Source organism: Ovis canadensis, chromosome 1, assembly GCF_042477335.2.
Source record: "Ovis canadensis isolate MfBH-ARS-UI-01 breed Bighorn chromosome 1, ARS-UI_OviCan_v2, whole genome shotgun sequence".
NCBI lineage: Eukaryota > Metazoa > Chordata > Mammalia > Artiodactyla > Bovidae > Ovis > Ovis canadensis.
In genome coordinates this window covers 77,335,106-77,361,447 of record NC_091245.1, presented here as the reverse complement: position 1 = coordinate 77,361,447, position 26,342 = coordinate 77,335,106, and the positions used below count along the sequence as shown (strand labels likewise).

Sequence of the window (26,342 nt, the reverse complement as noted above, 5' to 3'; positions counted from 1 at the left end):
AAATGCCTGTTGATAAATGACTAATTGAATAAACAAGCAAATATTAATTCATTACAATAACTAGACTAGAGTTACCAGATTCAGCAAATGAAAATACATCACTCAGTGAAATTAGAATTTCAGATAGGCAATAAATCACTTTTAGAGTGGTCCCCATGTAATATTTGGGAGATACTTAGGTTAAAAATTGTTTATCTGAAATTCTAATTTCACTGGATGTCCTCCAGTTTGTCTACTAAATCTAAACTAGGCACAATTCACTTTCTAGCCTTTGTGTCATAGATTGAATTATTCATTTGTTCAACCTACAATGTGTCAGGAACTATGTGGGTCCTTACTGTGATATGGCAAACAAGACATGGGCTTGGTGATTAAAGATCATAAGCTTACTTAGACACCTGTTCTCAGCTAGAGAAAGCTACTTCAAATATAATGTCCAATGCCAGGTCTTTCAGAATCTGAAGACACAGATTTCTACAACATTGAAAAAATTTTCTATCTTAAGGCTGACTTACTAGTGGAGGATACAATATTTATTTAACAAAGCAGATCAAGTTTCATTAAAAAAATATTACTGACCATCCATAATTTCGGTCATCTGGTTTAAAAATAAATAAATTTACAAGACAGTATTATGTCTTCTATTCCCAATATAGTTTTTGTAATGAGGTGAGAATTAAGTTTATTGGAAAAATTAAGAATGTATGAAACTAATCTGGCATTGTCTTTCTGTTTTTCACCTGGGTGTTTTTCAATAGAGAGAACAAAAGCCTGTAAAAACACATTTTTCTTATTAAAATCCATGACTGTTTGACCACTCTAAATATCTGGTCATTCCTCCTCACCATTTCCCTCCCCTGTAAGAAGTAGTAGCTTCCAGACTCGACCAATAAATCAACACTTTATGGTTTTTGTGCACAATTAAGATTTTTCCATTTAAATCAAGTTAAATATATTCTATCTTAAATTCAACAAATACTTTAAATAGCACTCAATATGACAGATAATTTTCTGTTTTTGAAATTTTAATTAACTTTATTAATTTTAATTCATCTAATTAAAAACTTTCAATTATAACAGAAGTGCTAACTATTTGGGAGGTACTTATGCTAAACAATTATTTATACTTTTCAGATAGATAAGCTCAGTATCCTCTAGCAAGTAGAAGTGGTTGGATTTTGAATCCACGAATTGTAGCCACAAGGTCTTATTTCTTAAACATAGTTCTGTGCTTCATTTCCAAAAATGGGAGTAGAGTTTTAGGATCAGTTCAGTTCAGTTCAGTCATTCAGTCCTGTCCAACTTTTTGCTACCCCATGCACACCAGGCCTCTCTGTCCATCACCAACACCCAGAGTTAACTCAATTTACTAAAACTCATGTCCATTGAATAGATGATGCCATCCAACAATCTCACCCTCTGTTGTCCCCTTCTCCTCCCGCTTTCAATCTTTCCCAGCATCAGGGTCTTTTTAAATGAATCAGTTCTTTGCATCAGGTGGCCAAAGTATTGGAGTTTCAGGTTCAACATCAGTCCTTCCAATAAATATTCAGGACTGATTTCCTTTAGGATTGACTGGTTGGATCTCCTTGCAGTCCAAGGAACTCTCAAGAGTCTTCTCCAACACCACAGTTCAAAAGCATCAATTCTTCAGCTCTCAGCTTTCTTTACAGTCCAACTCTCACATCCATATATGACTACTGGAAAAACTATAGCCTTGACTAGATGGAACTTTGTTGGCAAAGTAATGTCTCTGCTTTTGAATATGCTGTCTAGGTTGGTCATAACTTTCCTTCCAAGGAGTAAGCATCTTTTAATTTCATGGCTGCAGTCACCATCTGCAATGATTTTGGAGCCCAGAAAAATAAAGTCAGCCACTGTTTCCACTGTTTCTCCATCTATTTGCCATGAAGTGATAGGACCAATTGCCATGTTCTTAGTTTTCTTAATGTTGAGCTTTAAGCCAACTTTTTCATTTTACTCTTTTACTTTCATCAAGAGGCTCTTTAGTTCTTCTTCACTTTCTGCCATAAGCATGGTGTCATCTGCACATCTGAGGTTATTGATATTTCCCCTGGCAATCTTGATTCTAGCTTATGTTTCCTCCAGCCCTGCATTTCTCATAATGTACTCAGCATATAAGTTAAATAAGCAAGATGACAATATACAGCCTTGACTCCTTTACCTATTTGGAACCAGTCTGTTGTTCCATGTCCCTAACTGTTGTTTCCTGACCTGCATATAGGTTTCTCAAGAGGCAGGTCAGGTGGTCTGCTATTCCCATCTCTTTCAGAATTTTCCACAGTTTGTTGTGATCCACACAGTCAAAGGCTTTGACATAGTCAATAAAGCAGAAATAGATATTTTTCTGGAACTCTCTTGCTTTTTTGATGATCCAGTGGATGTTGGCAATTTGATCACTGGTTCCTCTGCCTTTAATAAAACCAGCTTGAACATCTGGAATTTCATGGTTCATGTATTGCTGACGCCTGGCTTGGAGAATTTTGAGCATTACTCTACTAGCATGTGAGATGAGCATTTTTTGGCATTTCCTTTCTTTTGGATTGGAAAAAACAACATATCTGCTTTTTAATATGCTGTCTCGGTTGGTCATTGCTTTTCTTCCAAGGAGGAAGCGTATTTCAATTTCATGGCTGCAGTTGCCATCTGAAGTGATTTTGGAGCCCCCCAAAATAAAGTCTGACACTGTTTCCACTGTTTCCCCACCTATTTGCCATGAAGTGATGGGACCAGATGCCATGATCTTAGTTTTCTGAATGTTGAGCTTTAAGCCAACTTTTTCACTCTCCTCTTTCACTTTCATCAAGAGGTTCTTTAGTTCTTCTTTGCTTTCTGCCATAAGGGTGGTGTCATCTGCATATCTGAAGTTATTGATATTTCCCTCAGCAATCTTGATTCCAGCTTGTATTTCAGCCCAGCGTTTCTCATGATGTACTCTGCATATAAGTTAAATAAGCAGGGTGACCTTATACAGCCTTGACATAATCCTTTTCCTATTTGGAGCCAGTCAGCTGTTCCATGTCTAGTTCTAACTGTTGCTTCCTGACCTGCATACAGATTTCTCAAGGGGCAGGTCAGGTGGTCTGGTATTCTGAAATACAGTTAGCATCAATGAATGGGGGTATTGTTTAACCTGCAGTTCTGTTTAAATAAGAGTTTATATTTGCAAATCTGTAGTTAACAGTAAGTTTCACTAGCTTCCCTAGTGGCTCAGAGGGTAAAGCGTTTGCCTGCAATGCAGGTAGACCTGGGTTCGATCCCTGGGTCAGGAAGATCCTCTGGAGAAGGGAATGGCAACTCACTCCAGTGCCTTTGCTCAGAAAATCCCATGGACGGAGGAGCTGGCAGGCTACAGTCCATGGAGTTGCAAACAGTCGGACACGACTGAGCGACTTCACCTTCACTTTCACTTAGCATAAACAATCTTAGAAATGTGGTTTCAATAAATTTAAAAAAATCCCTCAATTATTTTGAATGTCAAATATTTAACCAGATTTGATGATCTACATTCTCCCCTTGATGCCATTAGTTCATATTTTAGACCTTGTACATATATGTTTTAACCAGGAGTCATGTTTGAGATGGTTGTTGCTATTATACATATTAATAATAATACACTTTTCAAATGTAACCTTTCCCGCTTACCTTACTTGGTAGTCCTTTTTGAGAGTAATTTCCTCTTTCTTAATTTCCCACTACTTTGTCTTTGGAAATTTCTACACACTGTTCTTTATTACAGTGATCTGGTATAGATTACTTACAGCCTTTCTTCTGCTTCTCCAATGAAAATATCCTTAAGATGGGGCCTAAGCTTATTCACTTTAATATTTAAACTAATAATATAATATCATAGTGTCTTTCAAATATATATGCATATATATTATAAACAAATATGTGTGAAAATAATTTCCTTCATTATTAATATTATGCAGTTTAGCCTTTTAAGACATTAGCCTTCTTGAAATGGCTAATTTTTCCAGTTTTTCTAATCCATATATCTTTCTATCCATATGTTAATATCTTTTATATGGTTCTATTGAAGCCTGTTTCAAGATTTTCATCTGTCTTCAAAATAAGAATCATATTTTCATTCCCTTTTGATATTTGTTTCTCTGACTTTTTAAAAAAGGTATCTTTTACTCTTTGCCTTTTATATCAATTTTGGTTTTTACGAAAGAGATTTAAACAAAATACTTATTAAAATATTTGGGGTAAAAGTAATTTTAGACCTTATTTTCCTATACTGTATTTTACTACTGGACAGTGCAATGGGTTAAATGGCAATGTTTGTTTCTAACATACTTATCTTCAAAGATTATTTTTACCTCTTGAAGTATACAACAATAACTTTCTTTTGAATGTAAGAAATTTAACAGACAGTATGTGCTAACTTTGGCATAGATATAGAATTGATATATATATATATATAAAATGATATATATACATAAAATCACACAGACAGCTTTTGATTGCATTTAAGATGAGATTTAAAAAGAGATTTTTAAAGTCTTATATAGTCAAGTATTAAGAATTTTATTTTCTAGTTATGTCAGAGCAAAGGAAAAAGTGTAAACCACACTATTTTTATGCAGCAATACAGAGAAAGGAAATTATCTGAAGATTGGGAACGTGGTTTTCAAAAGGAAAAGATTGATTTTTATAATTATCCTCTGATACGAGACTTGTGAGAAAAATAATAGGGCAATTTTTAGAGAAAAAATTATAATAGTTTAGAGAACAGAGCAAACAAAAGAAATGTATTTCAAAAGATGGCATTTACTAGATAATATTGATTTTTCTAATGCCAACTTGAAAAAGACAGATACAAGGTGTACATCAATGTTAGTGAAACATTTTATGGAATCTATCATGACATTCTATCTAGGTCAGATAGCTTACTTGTTTTTAGCATCTTGATAATAACAAACTTTTCTCATTCAGGGAGTTCACTTGCTCTCAGCCTAGAGACCTATCAATTCCATTCTTTTCCTTTTACACAGACATGGTAAATTTGGAGTCCACTGAGATATTCATAAACTGGTAGGATCATGGTAACAGAAGGTCAGTTACATACATTGTATCCATGCCTCATTTATTTATTCATTCAACAAATGTCTTTTGAAGCCTACTAGTTCAAGGCATTGTTCTACATCCCGGGAATACAACTGCGGTAAAAGACAAAGTCCTTATCTGATGAAGATTTCATTCTTTCTGAGGAATGCAGATAAAAAATAAAAATTACAATATCAGCAAAAACACATATTATAAAGAAGACAAGACAGGGGGCTGTGGTAATTGCCTATATTGCTATTTTAGATCAAGGAAGACCTACCTAGGTAAGTATCTTTAAAACAGAGACTTGAGTGGGCAAGAATGAACTAACCATATAAAAACCAGAGAAAAGGTATAGCCAAATGGAAAGCTAAAGTCAGAGAGGTGGATTTGGGACCAGACTTTGCAGAGCATTGAAGTCCATGGCAGGCGTTCGTATTTTATTCGTTCAAAGTACATTTGGAAATAACTTTGGAGTGTTTAAGCAGAGATGCAGTAAGACTCAAAATATATTTTAGGAAGATCACTCTGGCAGTTGAGTTGAGAATGATTGTGATGGGTCAAAGGTAAAGGCAGGGTGAAAATTAGAAGGCTCTTCAAAACCCAACAAATACTTATTGAGTGCCTAGCATGTGCTAGGGCTTTCCAGGCAGCACTAGTGGTAAAGAATCCACCTGCAAATGCAGGAGACATGGGTTCTATCGCTGGGTCGGGGAGATCCCCTGGAGGAGGAAATGGCAACCTGCTCCAGTATTCTTGCCTGGGAAATCCCAGGGACAGCGGAGCCTGGCAAGCTATAGTCCATAGAGTCGCACAGAGGTGGACACCACTGAAGCGACTTAGTATAAGACACAGCACACAACACTGAGACAAAGAGATGCTGGCAGATTCTGGATATAACTTTAGAGACAAAAATGACAGGGCTTGTTGATGAGCTGGTTATTGAAAAGAAAACAATAAAGGTTGATTTTAAGGATTGGAGGCTTGAGTGATTGGGCTAGGGGGTGTCATTTACTAGGATGAGGAAGGCTAGGAGAAGCTTAACTAGGAGGAACCTAAGGCTTTGTTTTGGAAATATTCAAACTGAGATGCCTCTCAGATATCAAAATACCAAGAAGAGAGTAAGATGCCAATCTGGGTCTAAAGAGAGTCCAAAGTTGCAGGGAGAAAGCTGCATGTCATTGATACAGGATGATTTGAACACCATTACCTTTAGTTTTGAAAAGCACCACTTGCACAGGAAACTTCAAACTTAAATTAACTTGGTTTTGATACAAATAATGTCACAAGAATCAAAGAATATAATTGAGTATATTCACACCACTTATATGCAAGAGATAATTTAAGAGAAAAAGAACATTTTTATTTAATAACAAATTTTAAATGTCAGACTCTGAATCAATTCAAGTATCCCCCAGGCATACAAAATATGAAACTTAAAACACACATTCTATTCAAATGAAATTCAAAATGGAAGAAATATTAGCAGATGAAAGTAATTTTATTAAAACTGGTGGCCAATAAGAATGTGGTCATAGGTCAACACACAGTGATAGACTTTTCCATTTCCTATAGTGCAACCTTTAATGATATTCCTTAGCATTTTTGCCTTATAGTTAATAGAGATAAATATTTCCTTTAAATACTGAAAATAATAATATCTAATAATATAGTATAGGGCTTTATGGTTTATCTTCAACATAACTGTAGCATATTTAGGTTAACTATAATGAACCTCAAGAATATAGATCATGAAAAGCATACTAACACTTGTAACATCATTAAGAGTAGGTCAGAATGTGTCTGTAATGTATTCAAGGTCTAGAAATCTAAACAAGTTTTCACAAATAGAATGGATGTGGCTTATATCAAAGACATGCATTGATACAAATTAAAACAGGACAGTGTGACTGAGGGAAATCAATGCTGACCTCAGGACCAGAAAAATTCAGTTTCTTCCCTCAGTTATTCCACTAGTTTTTGGACTTCCCTGGTGGCTCAGTGGTAAAGAACCCACCTGCAGTGCAGGAGATGAAGTTTTGGTCCCTGGGTTGGGAAGATCCCCTGGGGAAGGAAATGGCACCCACTCCAGTGTTCCTGTTGGGACAATCCCATGAACAGAGGAGTCTGGTGGGCTACAGTCCATGGGGTCCCAAAGAGTCAGACACAACCGAGGAATTGAGCACATACACGGCTTCTGGGATTTGGAGCAGGTCACTTAAACTTTCTAGGCCTTATCTGTCATCACTGAAATGGGGGGCTTCTAATAGTCATCTAGATCTAAAATTCTCTATGTGCTGTCATGATGTAAAAATCATCCCTCACACTTCTTTTATACTCTTACTACCACATATAACATATTAGATTTTTTTTACCTCTATTCTCTATAATTTGTTTCATCCTCCATAATACTTCAAGTCTAATTTTTCTGGAATTCACCTCTAATCATGCCTTTCATGATTCCATACTAATTACAAAATAAAATGCAAATTTCCCAGAATAACCTTTTGTATTATACATGATCTTTCATATTACAACTTCCATCTGCCTTTCTTGTTTAATTGTGCTCTGTACCTACTCTTCACTTGCTCAACCACAAACACTTATGATCCCCTTACACTTATGTCCCAGACAGACATGTTCAAGCCTCTGATTTACATTTTCACATTTGCTTCCCATAAAAACTATCCTCGTAGAAACTGAGATCACATAACCTTTTTCTCCCTGAAACCTCCCTCATGGTCTCCTTTCAGAACTGAAGATTTTGCCTCATGTGCTTATGTATATCTTTATTGTAGGACCTGTTAGTCTGCCTTGGATTATAGTTATTTATTATCAGCCTTTGTCTTAAGATCTGGTACTACAAAGTAAGACCTTTGTAATTCACACAGTGCTTTGAAAATTTGGGGTGTCCAATAAAATGCTTGCCGAATTTAATTGAAAGAAATCAGGATATTACTATTAAATAAACAGAAAACATGGACAGCTTCTTAGCGGTACATAGAATGTGTTGAGGCCCTAGGTGAAAGATACTAGGCTAGTTCTATGATAGACTGCTGCATTCGGTTGTGCAACCCTATATACCCTCTATTGGTATCCCCAGTTTACAGATGAGGAAACTGAGAGAGGTCACCTCAATTGGCCAGTGGTCACAAAGCAGCTAAAGGGGATCACCCAGATTCCTGCCTAAGTGCCTAAGTGTAGGAAAAATGCTCTAAACTGCTTTGTTCCTGGGTTTCAAACTGCTTTCCTTCTCGACATTGCTACAGTGGCTGAAATTCCCAAATGAGAAGAGGGTGTTCCAGAGGAAGTGTGCAATATGAAAACACCCCGCCCTTGCTCTTAATGCTGAAATACGCTTAACAGCTTCTCTGCCGATTTTGTATCACTCAAACATGAAAACTGCTTCTTTTGAGCAAATCTGGTATCTATCTTTACTAGAGCTCTCTTCATTTTGTTTCCGAAAAAAAGATACTGAGCATTTCTTCCTAAAAAAAAAAAAAAAAAAAGAATATATTGACTTTTTATTTAAACATTTTCCCATAAGTTTTCTGGGAACTTAAGATAAACTTTAAGATGAAGACCCTGCTCAAGATAAGGTGAACAGCATGCCTGGATTCTAAGTACAGGCCAATTGTAGGAACCCAATCTGTTAAATTCCTGGAAGCATGAGTCCCATTACACCCTGCTGCCACTTTGGTACATGTCACCACGGCCATCTGGCACTATTCTGGTGCTTTTCAGGAAAGAATAGCCGCAGGCTTCACTGGAAATGCCAGATCAGAGGGCAGAAGTTCAAGATGGCCATGTGTACAAGAGGTTTAATGACACCCAGAGCAAAGGGGTGCCAGGCACTTTTGAATCATGCTCTTAATTATATGGTATTCTAAGGTCTTGATTATTTTTTTCCTGTTCAGTTTTCTTTAATTTTTTTAAAAAATATCTTAAGAACTTTAATTATATCTTGGACATGGTCGACTTTCATCTTCACTTCTATTTGCCATAGCAAATGACTCAAATACAAGATACCAGGAATTGGCACATGTCAAGCTCCCCGGATGCTTTCCTATTGTGTTTCCTTTGGATCACTTTCTCTAACTGCACAGAGATGGCCCAGTGAGTGCCTCTGACATAGCAACTGTCATTTGGGATGGCAATTGTTTCTTTGCTTTTCTCTCTTACTCAATGAAGAGATCCTGAGAGCAGGGAAATGATCCCATTCACTTCTCTATCCAAAGGGCCTAGTATTACGGGAGGACCTGCCATACTGGGTAAACTTGATGTACCAAATTAATGCATATGTGGATGATTTAAATAGAGATGTCAATGTTTACATGGTTCTTATAAGTGTAGTTAACTTGACTAAAGAAAAACCCCCGAGTTAAAAGACCCTTGTTTACTTCTACTGTAGAAAATGCTCCTACTGTGAATTTCTAGAATTCTAATAATTTCTTTTCAACATTACAGAACACAAGAAACTCAGATTGAGTGCTTCAAATAATAATGGTAATTGATAGGAAAGAGAGAACAAATCCAATATATATGTTAGGTTTAAGGAGGAAAATGTATTGTATGTCTTTATGAAAAGTGAAGTCTGTCACTAAGTTGTGTCCGACTGTTTGCAATCCAGTGGACTGTAGCCCGCCAGGCTCCTCTGTCCATGGGATTCTCCAGGCAAGAGTACTGGAGTGAGTTGCCATTTCCTTCTCCAGGGGATCTTCCTGACAGTGATTGAACCTGGGTCTCCTGCTTGGCGGGTAGATTCTTTACCACTCAGCCACCAGGGAAGACCCCTTATATCTTCATGCCCAAATATAAATTATATCTTTACAGATCTAAAAAGACTAGTTAAAATCACTGTGATCTAACAGTAAAGTTTAAATAATGGTATGTGCTTGTTTTATTGGGGTTCCCTGATAGCTCAGTTGGTAAAGAATCTGCCTGCAAAGCAGGATTCTTTTATTATGCAGGTTGTTTTATCACCTGAATATTGATCTAGCATGAAGATTGGAGTACTTGGATACGCAGATGACACCACCCTTATGGCAGAAAGTGAAGAGGAACTAAAAAGCCTCTTGATGAAAGTGAAAGAGAAGTGTGAAAAAGTTGGCTTAAAGCTCAACATTCAGAAAACGAAGATCATGGCATCTGGTCCCATCACTTCATGGGAAATACATGGGGAAATAGTGGAAACAGTGTCAGACTTTATTTTTCGGGCTCCAAAATCACTGCAGATGGTGACTGCAGCCATGAAATTAAAAGACGCTTACTCCTTGGAAGGAAAGTTATGACCAAACTAGATAGCATATTCAAAAGCAGAGACATTACTTTGCCAATAAAGGTCTGTCTAGTCAAGGCTATGGTTTTTCTAGTAGTCATGTATGGATGTGAAGAAGGCAGAGAGCCGAAGAACTAATGCTTTTGAACTGTGGTGTTGGAGAAGACTCTTTAGAGTCCCTTGGAGTGCAAGGAGATCCAACCAGTCCATTCTGAAGGAGATCAGCCCTTGGATTTCTTTGGAAGGAATGATTCTAAAGCTGAAACTCCAGTACTTTGGCCACCTCATGGGAATAGTTGACTCATTGGAAAAGACTCTGATGCTGGGAGGGATTGGGGGCAGGAGGAGAAGGGGACAACAGAGGATGAGATGGCTGGATGGCATCATGGACTCGATGGACATGAGTCTGAGTGAACTCCGGAAGTTGGTGATGGACAGGGAGGCCTGGCGTGCTGTGATTCATGGGGTCACAAAGAGTCGGACATGACTGAGCGACTGAACTGAACTGAACTAAGTTTGTAGTCACCAGCTTTATCCTCAGGTTCTGATTTGCTCCTCTTACATAATTACACAAGTATATGTACTGTCTTGGAAAGCATTTTGTTCTTTAAAGCTAATTTGAGACTAAGACCTGAGGCTGGAGACCTTTTAATTCTTAAAAGTACCTGCTTTGAAATATTTTCTTCAGTTCAGTTCAGTCATTCAGTCATATCCGACTCCCTGTGACCCCATGAACCGCAGCACACCAGGCCTCCCTGTCCATCACCAACTCCCGGAGTTTACCCAGCCCATGTCCACAGAGTCGGTGATGACATCCAACCATCTTATCCTCTGTCGTCCCCTTCTCCTCCTGCCCTCAATCTTTCCCAGCATCAGGGTCTTTTCCAGTGAGTCAGCTCTTTGCATCAGCTGGCCAAAGTGTTGGAGTTCAGCTTTAACATCAGTCCTTCCAGTCAACACCCAGGATTGATCTCCTTTAGGATGTACTGGTTGGCTCTCCTTGCAGTCCAATAGACTCTCAAGAGTCTTCTCCCACACCACAGTTCAAAAGCATCAATTCTTTGGCGCTCAGCCTTCTTCACAGTCCAACTCTCATATCCATACATGACCACTGGAAAAACCATAGCCTTGACAGCTATAATTTCTTTGCTCATAGAACATATACCTGTCTTTTAAAAACATGAGTATAAATCACAACTTAGTGCTACTAATATTCGACAGGTATCATTTAAAGTTCATACTTTTACATTTCTGAATTCATTTGATCTTCAAAACACCCATCTGATGAAGGTACTATTACTATCCCCATCTTACAGATGAGGTAACTGAAACACAGAAGTATCACATGGTTTATACAACATTATACAGTTTGTTAACTAGATTATAAAATAAAGAAATCTAGTATTTGAGTTCATGTTTGTATACCAACTCCCTCTTCCTAAAAATTTTTACCACTGACCTTACTCTCCAGCAGAAATTGAGAAATAGCAGAAAATAAATTAATATAATGCACATTTTTTTCTTTGTATACTATGAATGTCATCCTACAATTTCTGCTGTGAGTGGTACTCCTAAAAAAAGTAAGATCTTCATAAACTCAGATTAAATAGTAATTTTTGATTAAATAGTATTTTTTGATTCCCTGGTGGCTCAAATGGTAAAGAGTCTGTCTGCAATGTGGAAGACATGTGTTCAATCCCTGGGTCAGGAAGATTCCCTGGAGAAAGAAATGGCAACCCAGTTCTTGCCTGGGAAACCTCATGGACGGAGGAGCCTGGCAGGCTATATAGTCCATGGGGTCATGAAGAGTCAGACACAACTAACTGACTTCACCTTCACTTTCAAATAATATTTTAACTATTAGTGTAATTATTTTATTCATATAGAAAAAACATATATATTTGGACCTGAATAGTTTAATAAAAGAACACATAGTATTTTGGGATCCAACACATATGTCTTAATATCAAATGAAATAGGAGGTAATGAAAAAGTGGAAAAAATATTCAATGATGTCAGAGTAATAAAATTAACTAAAAGTTCTCTATTTGAGATATGGAATAAGAGAAACAAATTTCTGATTTTGATATTTAATGTGACAATCTTAAGTTATATACACATAAATTATTGACTTTGAGACATCAATATTTGTAAACTACTTCTTTTGAGTTGTTTACTAAGTTAAGTATCAAATTTGTCCTTAAAACATTTCATGTCATACTAACTTCAAAGTTTATTCAAAATGTAGTTTCCACCACTTTCTTTAACCATTTTTAAAATTGAAGTATAGGTAGTTTATAATATGGTGCTAGTTTCAGGTGTACAGCAAAGCGACTCAATTATGTGTGTGTTCTTTTCCAGATTACTTTCCATTGTAGGTTATTACAAGGTACTGAATACAGTCCCCTGTGGTATACAGTGGGTCTTTGTTGTTGATTATATATATAGGAGTGTGCATCTAATAATCCCGAACTCCTAGTTTATCTTGCTTCACTCAGCTATCCCCTTTGGTAACCATAAGTTTGTGGTCTATGAGTCTATTTCTGTTTTGTAAATTAGTTCATTTGTACATTTTTTTTTAGACTCCACAAATGAGTGATGTCATATGGCATTTATCTTTCTTTTGTTACTTACTTCACTTAAAATGATAATGTCTAGGTATATCCACGCTGTTACAAATAAACCATTTTATTTAAGGACTATAAAAGTTTATGTTTTATATTATGTAGTAACTAATTAGTTTATCTAGCAAATGGTTATTGAGTGTATACCATGTGCCTGATATATTTCATTCAATCCATAAGTTATCCAGAGAAGGGATCTAATCTACTCTGGGAGATGATAATTCAGCAGTATATCATTAGCCACTGTCTTTTCAAATTTGTCTCCTATATAATTGTTGTTGCTCAGTTGCTAAGTCATGTCTGACTCTTAGATCATATTTAAATGCACATTATAGGCCAACCTTCAGGATTAAAATCTTTCCAAGGCTGCTTAAGACCTTATTTACTTAAATATGTCTATAAAAGGGGTTGATGAATAAGAGATATCCAAGGGGGGCTGTTAATGTGGGACATTAATAACTTTAATTTTCCAACATCCTAAGGGTATGATTAAATTATGATTGTTATGTGTTTCATTGTGAGATGCACCAAAAAGTCAAATTATGAACAAAATATATAAAAGAAATAAAATCTAATATGGGATAAAAGTATATCTCACAAAGAAACACATTTTATTACTAACAATTCTAATAATTTATTCTCCCAAAGCAACAATAAAAAAATGCCTTTGCTGGCATGTGTACTTTATATCAAATAATTTTCTATGAAAATTAAAACTACAAGTTCTTTGTTTAAATATGCCTCTCTTTGAAGTTGCAAATCTCAAATAATCTGTAGGTATGCTCCAGATCATAAATGAGCAAAAATATAATTAAGAATGAGGACTTAGAGATCTTAGAGATTGATTCAATCTTAACCTTCATCACAACTTTTTCATATACAAATGTCACCACTAGCTGAGAAAAGAAAGTTAAGAAAAACAATTATGTTCATAACTATTAGTCTTATTTTACTCCATCCATTCAATAGAACTTTATTGAAATTCTACTATAGATTAGAAGGTATGCCAGTAATGATTCCATATTATTTCCATTAATTTAACTAAAAAGCATATAATAAACAATCAATAAGTATTTATTAAATGAATAAATGAATTTTCATAAAAGTACAAACAGAATACACTCTGCTATTTTACTTTGGCACCCATTTTAGAGTATCTTTAATATAAAAATGGTCTCTTTTAGACCATCCATGAAGGCCCAGTTTCTGAGGCATGAATAGAACTTAATTAAATGATGATTTTACCACCAAAGCATTCCTAGAGCACAGGCTTTGGTGAGGACATTAAATTGTAGACCATACATCCCCACATATTTCCATGGTTATTACTCACAAACAACTGTCCATTAAAGGTACTGATAACTTGTTCACCTTTTCCTGAAAATACATTGATTTTTATTACCTTTATTTCCTCTTCTCTTTAATTTGTACCTAAATGACCTAATGTCAGTTTTAGCAGAATGTACGGAAGCCATCTTGATTTCAAAACCAGGCCCAAGGTGTCCCTGGGAGGTGTGAGCAGGAAGGGTTCCTTTCTGGCATTCAGTGTTTTTGTGGCATAAGATGGCAAAGTAGAAGGAATTGTGCTCATCTTCTGTGAGAACTCCAAAACTACAACTTGCTGCTGAACAACCATCAAATGGAGAATGTTAGATCCCATCAAAACAAAAAAAAAAAACAAAAAACTCCACATCCAAGGGCAAAGAAGTAACTACAGCAAGACGATAGGAGGGGTAAAATCGAATTTAGAATCAAATCCCTTACCCACCAGAGATGCTCAGAGGGCTCAAACAACCCTTGTGAGCACAAGGACCCAGAGACCCCACAGAGACTGACCAGAACTGTGTTTGAGTGTCTCCTGAGAAGGTATAGGTCAGCAGTGGCCCACCACAGGGGCAGGGGCTCTGGGTGCAGCTGACCCGGGCATGGTATAAGGCCTCTTGGAGGAGGTCACCATTAAACGCACCATAGAGCTGCCAGAACTTATACAGGACGGGGAAACAGACTCTTGGAGGGCACACCAGAACCTTGGGTGCACCAGGACCCAGGAAAAAGAAGCAATGATCTCACAAGAGATTGACCCAGACTTGCCCGTGATTGTCCACGAGTCTCCGGTGGAGGCATGGGTCAACAGTGGCCTGCTGCAGAATCAGGGGTACTGAGTGTGACATGCCTGCATGGGACCTCTTCAAGGAGGTCCTATTATTTTCATTACCTCCACCATAGTTTGGCCTCAGGTCAAACAACAGGGAGGGAACACAGCCCCACCCATCAATAGAAAATTGGATTAAAGATTTATTGAGCATGGCCCTGACCATCAGAACAAGACCCAGTTTCCCCCTCAGTCAGTCTCTCTCATCAGGAAGCTTCCACAAGCCTGTTACCCTTCTCCATCAGAGGGCAGACAGAATGAACCACAATCACAGAAAACTAACCAAACTGATCACATGGACCACAGCCTTGTCTAACTCAATGAAACTATGAGCTATGAAGTGTAGGGTCATCCAAGATGGAGAGGTCTTGGTGTAGAGTTCTGACAAAACGAGGTCCACTGGAGAAAGGAATGACAAACCACTTCAGTATTCTTGCCTTGAGAACCCCATGAACAGCATGAAAAGGCAAAAAGATAGGATACTGAAAGATGAACTCCCCAGTTCAGTAGGTGCACAGTATGCTACAGGAGATAAGTGGAGAAATAACTCCAGAAAGAATGCAGAGATGGGGCCAAAGCAAAAACAAAACCCAGTTATGGACATGACTGGTGATGTAAACAGAGTCTGATGCTGTAAAGAGCAGTATTGCATAGGAACCTGGAATGTTAGATCCATGAATCAAAGCAAATTGGAAGTGGACAAACAGGAGGTAGCAAGACTGAATATGAACATTTTAGGAATCAGTGAACTAAAATGGACTGGAATGGGTGAATTAAACTCAGATGACCATTATATCTACTACTGTGGGCAAGAATCCCTTAGAAAAAATGGAGTAGCCATCATAGTAAACAAATGCAGTACTTGGATACAATCTCCAAAATGACAGAATGATCTCTGTTCGTTTCCAAGGCAAACCATTCAATATCTCAGTAAGCCAAGTCTATGTCTGGAACTGGTAATGGTGAAGAAGCTGAACTTGAACAGTTCTATGAAGACCTACAAGACCTCCTAGAACTAACACCCAAAAAAGACATCCTTTTCATTATAGGGGACTGGAATGCAAAAGTAGGATGTCAAGAGATACCTGCAGTAACAGGCCAATTTGGCCTTGGAGTACAAAATGAAGCAGGGCAAAGGCTAACAGAGTTTTGTCAAGAGAATGCACTGGTCATAGTAAACACCCTCTTCCAAAAACACAAGAGAAGACTCTACACATGGACATCACCAGATGGCCAACACAGAAATCAGACTGATTATATTCGTTGCAGCGATAGATGGAGAAGCTCTACACAGTCAGCAAAAATAAGACTTGGAGCTGACTGTGGCTCAGATCATGAACTCCTTGCCAAATTCAGCCTTAAATTGAAGAAAGCAGGGAAAACCACTAGACCATACAGGTATGACCTAATCATATCCCTTACAATTATACAGTGGAAGTGACAAATAGATTTAAGGGACTAGATCTGATAGACAGAGCACCTGAAGAACTATGGATGGAGGTTCATGACACCACTGTACAGCAGGCAGTGATCAAGACCATCCCAAGAAAAAGAAATGCAAAAAGGCAAAGTGGTTGTCTGAGGAGGCCTTACAAATAGCTGTGAAAAGAAGGGAAGCAAAAGGCAAAGGAGAAAAGGAAAGATATACCCATCTGAATGCAGAGTTCCAAATACTAGCAAGGAGAGATAAGAAAGCCTTTCTCAGTGATCAATGCAAAGAAACAGGAAAACAATAGAATGGGAAAGACTAGAGATCTCGTGAAGAAAGTTAGAGATACCAAGGGACTATTTCATGCAAATATGGGCACAATAAAAGACAGAAATGGCATGGACCTAACAGAAGCAGAAGATATTAAGATGAGGTGGCAAGAATATACAGATGAACTATACAAAGAAGATCTTCATGACTGAGATACACGATGGTGTGATCACTCACCTAGAGCCAGCTATCCTGAAATGTGAAGTCAAGTGGGCTTTAGAAAGCATCACTATGAACAAAGCTAGTGGAGGTGATGAAATTTCAGTTGAGCTATTTCAAATCCTAAATCATGATGCTGTGAAAGTGCTGCATTCAATATGTCAGCACACTTGGAAAACTCAGCAGTGGCCACAGAAGTGGAAAAGGTCAGTTTTCATTCCAATCCCAAAGAAAGGCAATTCCAAAGAATGCTTAAACTACCACACAATTGCACTCATCTCACATGCTACCAAAGTAATACTCAAAATTCTCCAAGGCAGGCTTCAAGAGTATGCGAATCGAGAACTTCCAGATGTTCAAGTTGGATTTAGAAAAGTCAGAGGAACCAGAGATCAAATTGCCAACATCCACTGGATCATCAAAAAGCAAGAGAGTTCCAGAAAAATGTCTGCTTTATTGACTATGTCAAAGCCTTTGACTGTGGATCACAACAAACTGTGGAAAACTTAAAGAGGTAGGAATACCAAACAACCTTACCTGCCTCCTGAGAAATCTGGATGCAGGTCAGGAAGCAACAGTTAGAACTGGACATGGAACAACAGACTGGTTCCAAATGGAAAGCAGAACATCAAGGCTGTATATTGTCACCCTGCTTATTTAACTTACATGCAGAGAACATCATACGAAATGCCAGGCTGGATGAAGCACAAGTTGGAATCAAGATTGTTGGGAGAAATATCAATAACTTCAGATATGCAGATGACACCACCCTTATGGCAGAAAGCGAACAAGACCTAAAGAGCCCCTTGATGAAAGTGAAAGAGGAAAGTGAAAAAGTTGGCTTAAAACTCAACATTCTGAAAACCAAGATCATGGCATCTGGTCCCATCACTGCGAGGCAAATAGATGGGGAAACAATGAAACCATGAGAGACTTTATTTTCTTGGGCTCCAAAATCACTGCAGATGATGACTGCAGCCATGAACTTAAAAAATGCTTGCTCCTTGGAAGAAAAGCTATGACCAACCTAGACAGCATATTAAAAAGCAGACATTACTTTGCCAACAAAGGTCTGTCTAGTCAAAGCTATGGTTGGATGTGAGAGTTGGACTATAAAGAAAGCTGAACACTGAAGAGTTGATGCTTTTGAACTATAGTGTTGGAGAACACTCTTGAGAGTTCTTTGGATTGCAAGTCTAAGGACCAAACCATTTAATCCTAAAAGAAATCAGTCCTGAATATTCATTGGAAAGACTCATGCTGAAGGTGAAACTCAAATACTTTGTACACTTGATGAGAAGAACTGACTCATTTGAAAAGACCCTGATGCTGGGAAAGATTGAAGGTGGGAGGAGAAGGGGGTGACAGAGGATGAGATGGTTGGATGGCATCACTACTCAATGGAAATGAATTTGAATATGTTCCAGGAGTTGGTAATGTATGGGGAAGCCTGGCTTGCTGCAGTCCATGGGGTTGCAAAGTCTGACATATCTTAGAGACTAAAAAACAACAAACTGTAAAGAAAATTCAGTTATTTTGTCACTGATATTGTAAATTATATCCTCACTCCTTTCAATGTTTCCACTTTCCTTTCCTGTCTGTCAGAGACCTCATCATGTCCAGAGAAGTCATTGTGAAATGATAAGTAGACAATTAGGCAATGAGAAATAAAAACATCACTTACAATTTTATGATTTTTAGCTGTAAACATGCTTTTCAACAAGCCTAACAATCTGGAAAAGCAGAAGATCCATTCATAATTGCTTTAACTTGCTAATGCAATGTGATATGAAATATGTAAAGGTATGTAGACATAAAGTTCAAAAAGTGAACACAATTTGTTTATGTGTAGAATTATAATGACCTATATTGTGTTATAATCCAGAGGGAAATCCTGTAATGTAAGGAATTCTAGAAATAGTATAATCAGAGAGGAGCACCAGAACAGCAGTGGGGAGACAGGCTGTATTCTTGTCTGATATTAACCATAGTGTTTTTAGGTAACTCAGTTAACCTTTTCAAGCCACAGTTTTCTCATTTGTGATAGGAGACTCAAACCAAGTGTTCTGGGAGTACATGACTTTATTAGACCTAATTCAGCAATGAGACATTTCCTCACATTTTGTTGTTAATATGTTGCATGAGAAATAGCCTGTGATGTATACACATGAAGGGAAGAAATCTTTGTGATAATATTTGTAACAGATTCCCAAAGTAAACACTAAAAATTGCACCCTTAATGCTTTTTATTTAACAAGCCAATTTAGACAACTCAGTCCCCTAAAGGAATCCCCATGGCTTGCTCACAGATTCAATGTCCATTGCCTTCACATGCCTTTTCTCCTAATCCTCCTTGGTCTAACCTCCCTCCATTTCTCTTCTATGAGGAATTCTTTCCTCTGTGCTTTATCATTCTCATGCTGCTAAGCTGCTAAGTCACTTCAGTCGTGTCCGACTCTGTGCGACCCCATAGACGGCAGCCCACTAGGCTCCTCTGTCCCTGGGATTCTCCAGGCAAGAACACTGGAGTGGGTTGCCATTTCCTTCTCCAATGCATGAAAGTGAAAAGTAAAAGTGAAGTCGTTCAGTCTCTCAGCGACCCCATGGACTGCAGCCTACCAGGCTCCTCCATCCATGGGATTTTATTCTCATAGACATACACAATCTATTTTTCTAAATTTTTTTTTTAAATTCCGACTCTGCCCTCTCAGTCTACCCAAAGCTCCATGTTCACTCTTCCTTCACAGGAGTCTCAAGGGTACCACCTGTGCTTTCCCAAAGGAAGCATCTTTTTGGGTAGACAGCCCCTGTGCCATCTACAAATCTGTGTTAGAATTAAACCAGTTGCTCTCTGCAGAAGATAACACTATCAAAGCCAAGTTCAGTAGCTAAATGAAGAGAAAACTCTGTTCCACAGAGTAGAACCCCCACAAGACATCATCCACACACATGACTTCCAAGATCACAAAGCTAGCCAAGTCACAGGAGAGGTCTCCCCAACCCACTCCCTCATTAAGGTTAGCATTATTAGAGTCATTGTGAGGTAGACTGGGGGTGATGGTAATGCAAGAGGAAGATGGACAAGCACTTAACTGCTGTGTCCCCAGAAAGACATTTAGCTCTTTGAGTTACAATATATTGATTTAAAAAATACGGATAATAATGCCTTCTTGCTGTGCTGTGTTTTATCGCTCAGTCGTGTCCGACCCTCTGTGACTCCACAGACTGTAGCCTGCCAGGCTCCTCTATCCATGGGGATTCTCCAGGCAAGAATACTGGAGTGGGTTGTCATGCCCTGCTCCAGGGGATCTTCCCAACCGAGGGATCAAACCCAGGTCTCCTGCATTGCAGGCAGATTCTTTACTGTCTGAGCCACCAGGGAAGCCCATGAACCCTGGAGTGGGCAGCCTATCCCTTCTCCAGGGGATCTTCCTGACCCAGGAATCGAACTGGGGTTTCCTGCATTGCAGGCAGATCCTTTACCAGCTGAGCTACCAGGGAAGCCCCTTCTTGATACTACCTAAATACAAATCATACTACCATTTAAAGTAGTTCTCAGGATTAAAGATAATGTATACATAGAGTCTGTAATCTAAAGGAGGCTTGAAATCGACTATTCCTTATTATTATTATCATTATTATAAACATCCCTTTAAGGTTGGTAGAAGGCACCCATTTTTTTCCTTACTAGGATAGGGATTACTATGAGTGACTTGACCATAAAGTGGAGCAACCTAGGAATAATATAGGATTCCCTAACAGTTGGTTCTATGTTCAGACCTGGTTTCAGTATTTGTGGAAATGTCCTCATTTAGTGTCTCTAAAACCCAGGACTCTATTATTGTTTCTATTTCCTTTTCGTTTTTCACCAAAGGTCTCTGCACTGTAACTTTAAAAAAGGAAGAAAGATCTGTCAGCTTGTCTCTCTTGGTAGGGTTTCTACTTCTTTGAGTGGACCACCTATGCCACGCTGAAAAGGGAAAAATCCTACAACTACTATTTTGGTATGTGCGATGTAGAAATGTTGTCATTTTGTACTTCCTGCTGATGCTAAAGTTTATGTAAAAGGAAATCAGCTAGCTATATTTCCCAGGAAGATAGTGTGAGTTATAAAATTTTCACATAGATCTTGAGCTAAACAGAAATCTTATGAATTAATGTTTGCTACAATTAAGATACAGTGGACACTTTCCAGTGAGGAAAAACATAAAAATATATTAAGGTTCTGTCAAGACACAATAATGTCTAGGCATGATGTTCAGACTGAACTAACCAGGGTATCTTTGCTTGCTTAAACAAAGGCCTTTTGAACTTCTTCAGGCAGGACAGTAACAGAGAAATGATGGCTTTTACTCCTGAACACAATGTCTAGATATTGATTTAAACTATAGTAACTAACCTGCATTAACAAAATCCTGAAATATATCCATTAAGTACAATATTCAATTAGTGAAAATTTTCTATATGATTTCAAGCCTGTCATCTTTAAAATATTTTGAATTGGCTTCAGGTAGTTATTTCACATTCAAAGGACAGAGAATCTTTTCCCCATTTATTTATTAAGAACTTGCAACTTTTGGTTTCAAGGTTAATTTGCCATTTGTTTCTAGTAGATACTGAGTCAATGTGAACTCATATCTTGGAAAAGGATGACTAACGAGAACAAAATTGTGAGTCTGAGCACAGGTGGAACCATTGTTAAGCTTTGCATAAAGGGAATGAATTAGGCACACAACTAGCCTTCTCATGTATAATATTGGGTTCCTAAGCTACAACACCTTTTATTAATTTGAGGTGTGCTGCTGGCTGCAATTGCACTGTAAGTGATACAACCATCACTTGGAGAGGGCTTTGGAACTTCAAAGGCAACAGAAACCTTTTCTTCAGTGGAATGTTCCTTTTCACCCGCTCTTCTGTTTAACCTGATAAGGCCTAGGGTATGCTTGTTTTAAAGTTCCTTTCATAACTTGACTTTTCTCTTCCCAAATTAAACAGTGCAAAATTGAATTGTCAAACATGTTCATAAAGTGAGGTACCATGTTGGAAATAATTTCTGTTTTTCAAATTAACATGTAATATTGGTATATTTAATTACTGTCAAACATAAACCCCTTTATCAGCATAAACAATTGGCAGCATAAACCAAAAACATAAGAAAAAATGAATTCTATCCATTAATTTACCATTTGCTTACCATCAAGTTTGGACATCACCTGAGACATGATTACTTGATTTTACTGACTGAGTACCTCAGCCTGTATATAGGATATAATTTCTATACCTTGTCACCATGCAAAAGCACCTGATACATCCTGAGTGCATATTCTAGTTCAGGTATGATAGCTGGTATATTTCATGCTTTAACTGCATATTTTCTAAGATACATGAATATTATAATTTCTAGTACATATGAATAAACATATTTATGTCATATCATATAATTTTTATCACATATGTAGAAATTGAGGATGAGAGAAGTACCTTGGCCAGAATTATCCAAGTAGTATGTAGAACAGGTGGTATATGAACCAGGTCAGCCTGTCTATCAGACCAGGCTTTCTGGCCATAGTTCAGTTTAGCCTGATTTCAGCCCCCTCTGGTTGGAATGAATGTTGTTCTTCACTTCCCTAGTTAGTTTCTTCATGTGCTGTGCTGTGCTTAATGGCTCAGCCATGTCTGACTCTTCGTGACCCCAGGGACCCAGGCTGCTCTGTCCATGGGGATGCTCCAGGCAAAAATACTGGAGTGGGTTGTCATGCCCTCCTCCAGGGGATCTTTCCAGCCTAGGGATCGAACCAAGGTCTCCTGCATTTCAGGCAGATTCTTTATCATGTGAGCCACCAGGGAAGCCTGAGAATACTGGAGTGTGTAGCCTTTCATTTCTCCAGGGGATTTTCCTGACCCAGGAATTGAACCCAGGTCTCCTGCATTGCAGGTGGATTCTTTACCAACTGAGCTACCAAGGAAGACCTAGTTTTTTCATATTTAATGCCTATCATGAATAGCAATTTAAAACAGCCTGAACTCCAAAAGAAAGGCAAAGTTTAAATTGTCCATGGTATCACTGACTTGAGACTCAAGAGACTTTTTCTCTAAAATTTATCTTCTGTTATAGAGAAACTTTATTTGGGATGGTAGGAAAATGTGTTAGTCTTTTCCTATATTATTTCTGACTTTAGTTATATGTTAAGAAAGGTCTTTCACACTGTAAAATCTTAAAAAAAATACATGGTTATGCTATTATTACTGTTTAGTTTTTAGCCATTTCTTAAAATTTAAATTATTGGTCTATCTGGAATTTATTTTTGTATGGGATATGGTAGGAACCTAACTTAATTCTTAGGCACCATTTTCTCCTCAACTTCTGGTCTTTTTTACCTTTTTACTCCTGACATTATTGTCTGACGTAGCAGAAAAGATTTGAATATGTGCTTTGGGTTGATATGTGGTGAAAGACTCACTCAATTTCGTTCTTCCATTTTAATTACTAAGGTCTGGGGAAACTATGCTGGAAAGCAAAGTGCCATTACTCTTTAAATAATCAGTGTATTAATGTCTCCTTCCAATTTTGAGAGGCTCTTTAGTGGTTCATCATGAATATGAATTTCGGAGAGATCATTTGCAATCCAGTTCTGTGGCTCCTCCTTTGAAATCTGTTACTCTCAAGACATAATGTCATAAGTGCACATCCAGGCTCCATGAATTGTTTTCAAGCAATTGCTCTATAGCTTGCCCTACTAGGGAATCCATAGAGGGTATCTGAATGGGTCAAAGTGAAGGTAATGATTTTGGGCTGTTTCCATTCATGGAAAAGAACAAACATTTGTGAGATGTTTGTTCCTAGAGAACATATTTCAAATGTCTTTTGAGGCATTTTTACTTTTAAAATTTTAAATTAAAAAATAGTGTACTCCTATTAAAGGCACCTCAAAAGTGCACACATAGATTCTTTTAGGGTACATCCTTAATTCTCTGGTTTGCATCCTCTTTCATGAAAGTGTTTTCCTCGAAGCCATACAGCTGCAATCTAAATGTGGTCAGATTCTAGCTGACCTCAGGTGTGCTCTGTCCTGGAGGCAGAAGCCAGCAATTAACTGATTTCTCCTGGACAGATGTAATAGATCCAGAAGGGAATGAACGTGCTTTTGCACAAAACCACAGCGGATTAGCAATGCGACAAGTGGCCTGACAGGATTTAACTTGAAGGCAGGAATCTCATCTCTCTATCCCTTTACCCTGTTCATCATGAAATCTTCTGTGCCCACATTTTTTTCCTCGGGAAAACTCTTCATAAGCTTTCAACAAAATTATCTAAACCATGGCCTCAAAATCCCTTGTGAAAAGAGAAAGGACAAAAATAAATGAATCAATTAATTATTTTAAATAAACAGGTCAATTTTTTCCCTTCTTTTCTATGGGTCATGGATGAAGGAATCACTCAGCATTTCTCTGAGACTTATGCAAATCATGTACATCTTTCTTAATCCTGAAACCATTTTTTAAAAAATTTGCAAAACCTAAGAGAAACTTGCAGGTATACTGTTATCTATAAAAACAATCTGACAATGTCACTTCTCTCAAGTTTCAAAACAGTGACTATACCTCAACACAGATAAGCCTCACAATTATCAGATACAGAATCTACTATCTGTACTTGTAAGTGCTAAACCTCCATATTTGGCTGAAAAGACAGCCAAGGAAGGATATTTATAATTCAGCAATGGTCTTATACTTCTCTCTGCAATCCAGGCTCTAATTACACAGAATATAGTTTTATGCTTAAAAAACATATGATTTCACTAAACATATCCAACACATCTTTTCTCTACCTATGATTTAATAAACCTCTTGCTTAAAAATGTCTTCCTAATGCAATGGACCACAGTGCATGGAATCACTGGGCCTGTCAATCTTTATAACCCTCCCATAAATTGTTCCTCCCTTAAATACCGCATTTTGGTAACTTAGACGCTCATTATGAATATATCTGCATGCTAACTGCTTATCTGTGATACTGCTCAGCACAGAATAAATGCACATGTACAAACATGTAAAATCAGATGATGTCATTTATTTTAAAAATATACATACGTATACATATGCATAAATATACATATACATGTATATATGCATATAATTTTTGTTAACCATGGAAAAAAGCCAATAGATTGATACCTAGAGATGTGGGCCCAATTTTAGAAGCAGATATGAACACCATAGTAATTTTAATAGGGGAGGGGCTTTTTGTTTTTGTTTTTGTGTAATAAAGCAATCGATATTCCTAATCCTATATAAACATCCCCAGCCCTCAGACACCCAGGGCATGACTGTGTATTTGAACTCCCTGAGAAAGCTCACAGAGTTCTAGACAGGTACTCGTAGATTGAGGACACAAATCCCAAAATATCAGCATCATGGCCCTTCCGGGCCAGGGACGACGCTGTGCACACAGGCAGTCCAGGAGGGCCAGGGAACTAGCCCCACACTCACTCACACAGGTATCTCCCCGTCTGCAGGCCACCTAGCAGTGGCAACGCTACTGGCAACCAGCCCTGGCTGGCGGGCACTCACAGGCACACTCCGGGGAGATCCCGAGAAACCTAGGGGGAAAGGGGAGCGTGGGGGCATTTGGGGGCAGCAGCGCGCACCCAGCACGGTCTCTGCGCCTCCAACACCTCCCGGGACCCGAACTGGCTCCGGAGCCCCCCGGAGGATCTGCATTACGCCAAGGCGCTGGGCCAACTCACCTCCACGAAATAAAAGCAGGGCAGGAGGGTCACGCTGTCCTTGATCACTTTGCCCTTTGGCCTCTCCTTCGCCGACATCCCTGCCGCCTGCCCGGGATGCGTCCTCCCCGGGGCGAGGTGTGCACAGCGCAGCCAAGGCGAGATGCCTCCTCCAGCCGCAAGCGCCCGGCGCCGCTGATGTCACATTCCCCGCGGGCACCGCTGGAGCCAGCGCGGTGCAGGCAGCGCCCCCGCCTCTCCCCGCCCCTCTTTGCAGCAACCCAGCGGCTCCCAGAGCGAGCAGGTCCTCCGCCTCCTCTACTCTGGCTGCCACCCCCGGTTTTTCTCGGCGGAGACGTCCAGCTCCTTCCTCCAAGCTGTTGCTGCAATGGCTTCCCCTCCCCGCCACCCTCCCGCTGCTCTCCACAGCCCTGGCGAGGCTTCGTGGCGGTCGGGGCTTGACGTCAAGAATCGGCAAAGGGGGACGCACCCCTGGATGCTGCAGCAGAGAGGCTGAGGAGACCAGGCACCCACGGCCCCCCGGGAAGCCTCCTGGATCCCTCCAGGAACT

The 26,342-nt window shown here is 38.6% G+C and overlaps 1 protein-coding gene across 1 annotated transcript in view; it reads right to left on the bottom strand.

Moving 5' to 3' along the window:
- Window positions 1–26,016, bottom strand: part of PLPPR4 (phospholipid phosphatase related 4) — a 49,612-nt gene extending 23,596 nt beyond the window's left edge. The window contains exon 1 of the mRNA XM_069570837.1: window positions 25,793–26,016. Within this exon, the coding sequence (XP_069426938.1) occupies window positions 25,793–25,870 (78 nt within the window). The 5' untranslated portion in view covers window positions 25,871–26,016. The remainder of the gene's footprint in view (window positions 1–25,792) is intronic.
- Window positions 26,017–26,342: the final 326 nt, after the last annotated feature.